General features: G+C 41.9%; 1 protein-coding gene across 1 annotated transcript in view; it reads right to left on the reverse strand.

The window, feature by feature from the left end:
* The window catches only part of AP2A2 (adaptor-related protein complex 2, alpha 2 subunit), a gene marked incomplete at its 5' end in the record, with an annotated part of 29,036 nt that overhangs the window by 13,754 nt on the left and 5,844 nt on the right, over window positions 1-9,438 (reverse strand). The window contains 8 exons of the mRNA XM_010136464.1: window positions 493-630; window positions 1,153-1,321; window positions 1,762-1,912; window positions 2,411-2,519; window positions 3,861-3,962; window positions 4,524-4,653; window positions 6,220-6,413; window positions 7,012-7,154. Coding sequence (XP_010134766.1) covers window positions 493-630; window positions 1,153-1,321; window positions 1,762-1,912; window positions 2,411-2,519; window positions 3,861-3,962; window positions 4,524-4,653; window positions 6,220-6,413; window positions 7,012-7,154 — 1,136 coding nt within the window. The remainder of the gene's footprint in view (window positions 1-492; window positions 631-1,152; window positions 1,322-1,761; window positions 1,913-2,410; window positions 2,520-3,860; window positions 3,963-4,523; window positions 4,654-6,219; window positions 6,414-7,011; window positions 7,155-9,438) is intronic.

Below are 9,438 nucleotides of genomic sequence, written 5' to 3' on the forward strand. Positions count from 1 at the left end.
CCTGCTGAGAGGAAGGAGATAAATACCATGTCTCTCTTAGCTGATTATAAGCTATTGTTTTAGGCGGACAATGTTCTCACAGCATACACGGCATGAAGTTCTACTCACAAATAAGTATTTATCACACTGGTTTTTGAAGCTGTTAAACAGTTGACTAGATTAGGGGACAGCCCTCAGTTCTAGAGAATGCATTTGTTCAAGCATTGATAAAATTTTCTGTATGCAATGTCCTGAGACCAAGATCAGTTTTTAAAATTCCTGGTTTCCAAGGTTGTTCCTACCCCCTCACCCCTTCCTCATCAGTTTAATCTAAATGAAGAACGCTCTTTGCTATTAGACTACAAACTTAGGGGGGGTTTACGGTTTGTTTTGTGCCAGGTTTTGGGTTAGTTGTTTTTTTTAAAAATAATCTCTATCACAGAGTATCCCAGTCAATAAATGATACATATGGTGCCAAAGCCAGCTCTGAAAAAGAAAACACAAATATCTCACAATTTCTTCTCTAATGGAATAATCAGCAGTCTCCAAGTAATTCAGCATTTCAGCCACGATCTGCTGGGCATTGCTTCGGTCACACATTGCGTACAGGAGATCTACTGCTCTTTGTCGGACACTTACATCTCTTTCAGTCTGCAAGAGGACACACGGCAACAGGTCAGGATGATTTCAACTGCATTTGGAAAGCACATGCAACCGAGTGAGGAGACGATCCATAGTCAAATTTAAACCAAATGCATTTTCACAACCTTTCAGACGCATGAAGTTACTACAGTTTGCACAGAATACTCCACCCTAACTAGGGCGGATCAGTTTGTAGTCCGCTGTGCACTGGGTAACTGGCACCACTGGCCACAAATGCACTAATAAGTGGCTGAATTGTCAAACTGTCACCAGGGTAATGGGCAATGAGCTACCTGCAGGTTTAAGGCTGAGCTGGCCTTGTATCAACTGAAGCTGACCTCTATCATTGCCAGCACAGCAAGATTTTCCAGGATTAAGGGGAAAAACTAAAGCAAAATTATGAGAATAACTCATCTGGTCACTGAGTGTTATTAGCTTAACTGGGGATGGGGGGCTTGAGGCAGTGGGAGAGAGGACATTGAGACAGGGAGAAGACACCACTCGGAACAGACTGCACACTTCAGTATTTACCTTCAGCGCATTGATAACGGTTTCTATGTGTGTTTTCACAGCCTCATGTGAGAATTCAGAGCTGGCAAGTGTGCACATGCTTTCCAGTGCGAGGTAACGCAAATTAGTTTCTCGGTGCTGCAAGAACTGACCTAGCTGGTTACAGGCACGGACTAGCAGATTTGGCTCGCTGCACAGAACAGAAGAGAAAGTGAAAGGGTTAAAAGCAACAGTTTGACAACACTCAATACAGAACATTTGTTGCAGCAGAAATTTCTTAAATGCTTTGAAGTGTCTGCTAGAACGACCTGCTGGTGACATGAAAATCCAGACACTGTGAGCAAATAATCTGTCGGATTAGAGTGGTGGGGTCAATACAAAACACCAAAAAAAAAGCAGCAGCAAGAAACAAAGCAATAAAAATATGCTGATGGCACGACAGTTCATTCCTACTGTTCAATTCCACTGCTGTGGTTGTGTTCCCATCTAACAAGAAACTTCATATTCTGTTCTCCTCTTACTCCCCCCCACCCCAACCCCAGTAAAATTCCATGAGTACTGAAGACAAAGCAACGTTTCTTTGGTTTTTTACTTAACCCATCTTCTGAGAACAGAGTTCTCACAGCTCACCTGTCATGATGTATGATTAAGCTTATCGCCTCAAACAGCACAGCATTCTTTGCATTTGAGTGTTGTACTTTCTTTGACTTGGGTGGCTCCTGCGCTTTGTTCAGAATAGTTTCCAGGCATTCTGTTAGACGACCACGCACCGCAGGGTCTTCTAGAGAAGAACATGCCGTTGGACAACTTCATTTTGCTCAACACCCTAATCCCTACCTTAGGCCTTCCTAAATCTGAATCTTGCTGATTCTGAGTAAACTGATGTATTCTGATATTTCAAAAACAGTTCACCCTCCCCCAATACACAGTTGGCAAAATAATTCTAAGCCACGGTTCTATTCGGGTGAAAACAAAAAAACCTCAAATGTGATCTGCACTATATTTCAAGGCTTTAATAGAGTTTATAACATTAAAGAATGTTTAAAACGGCAGTTGCAACTGCCAGTTGGTTTAATACTCTGCTCTAAGCCACACGACCCCTTGAATTAGTTGTGTTTAATTTTACCAATCCGAAACACTCAGGAGTACAGGCTTCAGCAATTCAGCTCTTAAGACTAGGTGCTTGCACTCCAAGTGATGGTAAGACCACGGCACAGGAGCTCTTCAGAGGTGATGTTCTGCGTGGAAGAGATGCCTGCTGTTGTGGTTTGTGCATTACCTGGAGGCGGATAGCACTGTAACAGCCTCAGAAGTTTCACAGATAACCAGGGAGCAGGAACGAAGTAGTATGTATAGTCCTGAAGATCTGTTGATGCAGAAGTTACAATCTGTAAAACAAGTAGACAGCATGTCATGACAAGGACCCAAATTCTTTACCAGGTCTATCACCAGGCTCCCTAGTAACAGAAATTCAGTAGTCTAGGTAGCCTGGGAAGTATCTTCGTGACAGCAGACATGCTCTTCTTAAGAAAGAGGATGGCCATCTTGTAACACCAAAACTCTTAACTAGACACTGGACTTTCTTTGGTTCAGCAATTCATAGATTCAGCCAACACAAAGTCTGAATACAGTGTCATAGTTGACTGCCAAGAGGTAAACTTGGAATTCAAGCACAAGATGCTGTGACAGGTTGAACTAAAGCAGAGGGACCAACTAACACCGTTGGTCAGAGTCATACTCCAGAGGAAAGAGCAGCCAGCTTTCACAGAGGTTCACATGCATAGTGAAGTGTGATAAGAATCAGGTCAGCTTTCAGACAGAGTACCCCTCTTCATGGATTTATTTTTCCCCTTTGATTCTAGAGTAAGCATGAGTTTGGCACTAGCTGCGCCCAAAGAAATTCTAATCTAATCCTTGCTGCTCTGTTACAGAACAGCTATACCCCTCCCTCAGCACTCCCTTGCTCTGCAGTATTAGAAAAGTCTTCATATTTGAAAAGAAATTAAACCACTCGGGACTACAAGTAATTTGGGGTATTACACCACCTAGTCTAAAATACATTTATGAAGTAGTAACCTCCATGTCCTGCATACCTTCCAGAAGGCAAAACTCAAACAAAACCATAATGTAACTTTTCCTGCATGTGGATGCTGACTTACAGAAATGTGTCCCTCTGCGCACCACCACCTCCCCAACCCCCTGCACCCATTTACAGAATATCAAATGCTTATGATTATTAACCTAGCAGCAGCTCAAAAGAGGGAATAGGAATTAGATTAATCTTGTAAGAAGCTTAAAGTAAAAAGTACGGGCTGTATTTCTGAGGGTTCTGTGCAGAAGTCTGCAGAATCAGTTTTTGATTCACCTACTCTCAGGCATTACAGTAACGTACACGAGGATTAAACACTCATCTGCATCACGAGGATCTTTCAAATACAAGCAGCTGAAAGACACCTTTCTGCTTCATAGACTTGGAGCACAGCAAGGATTATGCCAAGAAAGTTTGGGCAAGCTAATACAGTTTTTTGCCCTGCTCAGCAACAAGTGTTAATAGCAGTTAGTTGGTGCAGCTACGTGAAGTGAAACCGAGTCATCGTCACCCCTGAGGGTACACTAAACCAATTGGACCTAGAAAGCTGAATAAATAAGCAACAGTAAGCTAACCTGACCTGGAAAACTGCATAATTTAAGCAACGGTGACATATTATCAGGGTTATCATTGGACTCACTCTGCTTAATCTAGACACTGCCAAGGAAACCGAGGTTTTAAACTCTTCTGGGTTCTTCTGTGCCAAAGTGGTGATCAGACTTGTAGCTGCAGTAACCACACCCTAGGGAAAAAACCAAGCAATACACTCAATTTTGTAACAATTTAAGATGCTGCCCATTAACACCTTTCAAGTGGTTTTTTTTAGGTACAACAAAACAAAGTTTATCCCCATGACAAAGCTGCACATTAACAAGCCCTTTATCTGGCTTGCAGCCAGACTAATTACACGTCTCCAAAACCCAACAGGACTTCCAGCAACATGATACTGTCACGCTTGCACAGCATTTCATGCTATTCTTGTATTAGCTTTGGCTCATGTTTAGACTGTACATCTAAAATAAGAGCGCCACGTTAAAATAAAGCCTGGATGCCAACTGCTTATTAGAGAACCACGAGTATAAGAAGCAGGATGCAGCAGATCATCCCGGAAAGAGTTCTGACACCCCAACATGAAGAGAGGGCTTTGTGAAACAAACATTTTATATTCCTGCAGACTACAGCACTCTTATTACTGCTGAAGCACAGGCTTAATAGCCTTAAAAAGTAACCAGGTATTTAACAGCAGAAGTGACACCACTCCCTATACAGAGCAGGCCCAAGAAGCACAGTGAAGTCGAAGTACCAAGTGCTGGTCATTGAGGAGATGCACCACTCTAGATGTCCAGTCTCCCATGGGGACAAGGTCAGGAGAAGTTCGATATAAACGCAGCAGGCATAAGGCAGCACTCTGCTTCACACTGTCCATAGTATCTCTGCGAGACAGAAACCAGGAGTTAGAATACAGTGGTTAAGGCACAGCAATACAAACCAACCAACCAATTCCTCCAAAGCCTGTCCACTCCTTCATCTAATTTATATTCAAGCCAAAGGAGCTACACTGAAGCTGCAAGTGTAACTGATGGTCCTCATTCTGCACAGGTTCCTTAGACATGGACACACACACATTTTAGATATATTCTCGTAAAAATGCAGACGGACCGAGGTCCTGAAGACCGATCTCAGAACACAAACACAGCTCAAAGTACAAACAAGTCTGAGCTGAAGGTGCTGCACTCTGTGACTGATGACCCTAAGGGAAATTATTGGAACTTTTTTTAGGTTAAAAAATCAAGCCCCTGACTCGTCATCGCAGCGTTGTCTCCACTACACTACACGGAGAACAGTGGCTGGCAAGGGCAGTGCAGGACAGCAATGAGCCAGACAGGGCCCCAGGACCTGCCATCTCTAAACATGCATCCTTACATAGCATGTCTGCTAAAGGTGGAGTTACGGGATAGATTCTCCCCCATCGCCTCACCAGATCCAACCCACACCGAGCATCAGGTGCCAGCTGCTGCAGCTGCTCCTTCTGGCCCGTACTACAATTTCAGCTCTGCAGAAGAGTAGCAGTGTTCAAGACCAGCATTACAGAGACACCATTTCAAGAAGTATTTCCTAAGATTTTTGCCACAACTAGCTATCACATGTTAGATCCTTCCTCTTGTCGCCAACTCAGTGCAACGTAACAGACACAGTCAGAATTAGTGTTGCATAAGCAACATTTGCAAGCTCCAACGCTTGACATTTAGAGTACTAATAGGGTTCTTGTACAACATGTTACGTTTTGACATTAATGGAAGACACTAGTTTGTTACAAAACAAGATCCGTGCGTATTCCAGAACATTTCACATCCGTAAGAGTTTACATGCACCGTTTGCAACTGGACATTTTAAGTTTCAAAACAAATTAGCCCTGCAATCACAAGTTCCATTTTAGATGTACTTAACTTCAGTGCCAGCTGTGTGCCAGGTCTGTTCAGAGACTTTGAGCTATACAAAAGACACGTTAGAAAGTTGGCAGTGACTATTTGCCATTTACAGGAATTGCTGTTTATGTGGCTAGTAGCAGAAGCAAGAAAGCTCACACAACAGAATATCCTCACATTCCTTATGAGGTCAGGAGCTTAAGTTTATAACAGAATTTGTAGTGTAACCCCCTATTTATTATTTCTTCTTTCCATCAGGAGAGAGAAGGACAGTAAAACACACATTTCAGGGGTGTTCACTGCCACACGTTTATACAGATCAAAAACTGGATCCTAACAAAGCTGTAAAAGCCTAATCAAGAGACTGACACAGTCTTAATTCCCAGGTTCTATTTGTCCACTTACACACGCAGCTCCATGCTGGGGTTTATACATCACAGTTCCCACAGTAAAATTGTCACTATTGTACCACACGCCCAAGGCAGTATCGCTCTATGCATGGAAGCAGCTGCTGGAATGGAACTGAGCTGCTGGAAAGGTTCATCGGGTCTGTTTGAGCCATGCCATACCTACCCAGCTACAAGGATTTTGGGAATCTCTCCAGCAAATGCTTCTGCCATCTCCCGGCTACCCACATTAGCAATACAATGCAGGGCAAGTCCCATGAAGGTGGGGTTGCGGCTGGCCAGATCATTCTTGATCGCGTTGTTTATTAAGCGAATCAGCTCACTGTTAGAGTTCACTAGTACAGAGATGAAGAGATAGCCCTGTGATTCAGAAAGAGGACAACAAAGATTCATTTTAGCTGACTTAAATTATGTTTTCTGTTAATGCCACAAATAATTCTTGGAAACATACAGTTCTCCAATACCAAACATATGGGCAGAAATCGTTATTTAGATAGCAGAGCGAAGGCCGGAAAAATAAGGGAAGTAAACAAAAATAAGTTTAGTGTTACCCTACTTCATCTGTTTTTTAGTGTTTCATCAATCTATTTCAACATACACACAAAAGATTATTTTAGATGAATGGGAGCAATTCAAGAATTTAGCTTTTTTATTCAGACACTAGTAAGTTACATCTATCTGATAAAGGGCTATTCTGAAAATTAAAAGGTCACCTACCTCTTAATGCGAGAATCAAGGCAGTTTTTTTTTTTTAAGAAGAGTTGTAATTTTATGCAGAGCTTTTACAATTTGGACAAGAGTCCCTGTGCACAAAGGCGTTTAAATTTCAGAATCACTGCTAGATGCAAAACAAGGCTTTACGACCGCAGGAAATGAAGCAAAGGCCTTCTCAGACTACACAGCTGAGGCGGCATATCGGACTGAACCGTTTATTTTTTACAGAGACTGAGTTACTCACAATTTGTTTCTCTGTGTATCTATTGGAACTGAGCAGGTTTACAGCCTCCATGTGACCAAAGTCAATGTCATGCCCCAGGAGAAAGATGAAAAGCAGTTTGCAGACATATTTTTTCTTACTGTAACCATCCAGAGCCTTGTCACCTGGAAAGCAAGGAAACACAGAGCAATTCAGCCGATGCTGTTCCCTGCCTCCTCCTCAGTTCCACAGAGGTATCTCATCATATCTTACAGTAACATGACTTACAGCTGCACCCAACAATTAAGACTGACATTTGATTCACGATGTATCAGCCTACAGAAGAGGAACAAACTGAGGGTTCAGCTACTGCAGTACTTGAATTTCACAAAATTTAAATGTATTATTTCAGCTTTTATTCACTCTACAGTGAGCAAAATGCTAAACATACCCACTTATCTCTGACTTAAAGGATTGTAAGTCTTTATATCACTGCACTAAACATGAAAATTATCACAAACCATCATCAACGGATGTCAGACAATCAAAAAACTCCTGGGTTTAAAAAAAAAAAAATCATTCCAGGTCATAGAACACAAGTAGCTTGTAGCTCTTCCTAATGGTCCACGACAGAAAATGCATAGCTGTGAAAAAGCCAAGCTATCACTGAATCTACACCATATTCATGATACTAGTTTTAAAAATTCATTTATAAGAAAAAAAATCCAAGCACTCAAAATTTTAGCGTTAATTCCATTTATCATTATCTATATCCTAAAGGACAGTCATGAAATAATGCTGCTATCTGGTCCGTGAAATACTCTGCTACATCCTTGAAGGTATTTTCTTGCTATGAGGCAGTACCTAAGCACTTCTGATTTTCCCATTTTGTTTAAGAGCAGCTCTGCTTTCTGTATGTGTTCTCGCTAAACCAGTGATCAAACCTTCATCACAGCAAAAGGTTTTATCACAAAAAACTGAACTAAACTGCACCACAGTAGAGAACTCAGTAGCAATGAAATAAAACCAGCAAGTCTTTTTAGAAAGAATGAGAGTTTTCTCGCCCAATTAGAGCCCTTATCAGAAACTCTTAATGAGCATCAGAAGTTTTCTGTGTGTTTTGGCAGGATTCCCAGCCAAAACCAGTCCGTCGCATCCTTTCGGTACGGGGGAAAATGCCCCCCTTCTCAAACCGCGACAGGTGTATCCCAAAGCCTTGAAAACACACGAACTGAGATTACCAGGAGACCTTTGGAGTGTTTGTAAAATGAGAGCATTCACAAGTGTTTTGGTGTTAGAAGCAAAACGGATCCTAGATAGGTTTGGCCTTACATTACAGTGTTGTGGTATTCGAGAAGCGTGTAAAAGCTGCCTGGAACAGTACAGCAGCTTACAGCCATCAGGCAGGCCTCTTCTCATGGAGAAAAGGGCAACGTATCAACATATGCTTTTTGCAGAACATTCTCTCCCTACCCCAAATCAGGAGATAAAGGAATGTCCACTAAATCAGGCAAGCCTGAATGTTGGAGACTTCAAAGTGTTGATAGATGCTGCTGCCTAAAAGGGTTTATCAGCTCCTGAGCCTCTGTGTTCTGGGCCCAGAATAACGAGTCTGTCAGATCAGTGTGTATTGCTCAGTGACGGGCAAGTTCAGCCAGAACAGCACTGCATAAAGTAAAGCTTAAAGAAGATATCCCTGACTCACTGCCCTTGCCAAAACAGCTCCAAGCTGCATTAAAAAAAAAACAACCTCTTTAGATTTATATAACAGGCAGCTAAATATATAATACATAATCTTAATAGTATAGAAGTTTCTCCTTCTTCCTTCTCATCCACTGGTGCAGAAGCAGGTTAGATTTCCCTCGCCACAGGAATCCATGGCTCCCATAGATTTCACACTCTATTAACTGACTGTGTAAAGCCAGCGGGAACTTCACCACTATAAACTTACCATCAACATGTGAAGCCATGTGATGTTAGTGACCCAAGAGAAAGTGTACGGGCACACTTAGGTAGACAGTGATGAAAGGTTTAACTAGCATTTTGTGGGATGGTTTCTATTTTGACTCTAGAAACTTATTTTATTTAGTTTTATTTCAACTGAGAAAACAAATTAAAGCACACAACTGCCACTTTAATATGGACAATGATACCCTCCAAAGCTGAGTCTTTTGGCACCTGTTGATTTGGGGTTTAACTGGTAGCACATCAGTTGCCAGCAAAAAGAAACTTTACCTTAAAGCTATTTTTATGCTGCTTAAAGAAAAGTAGCCTTCAGGTCCATACCACAGAAGCCCCCACACATCACAGTGGACTTGGATATATATATGAAGCAGTGTTACCAAAGATACTCAGCGAAATCCTGCTATACTGGATTTCATCAAGATCCTCTGACAACAGCCAGCTCTGCAGAAAGCTGCCCAAAGACATGTTTTCTTCAAGTCACATTTACGGTTTGCTGCCATAAGG

This window comes from Buceros rhinoceros, unplaced genomic scaffold (assembly GCF_000710305.1).
Source record: "Buceros rhinoceros silvestris isolate BGI_N320 unplaced genomic scaffold, ASM71030v1 scaffold20155, whole genome shotgun sequence".
Lineage (NCBI taxonomy): Eukaryota > Metazoa > Chordata > Aves > Bucerotiformes > Bucerotidae > Buceros > Buceros rhinoceros.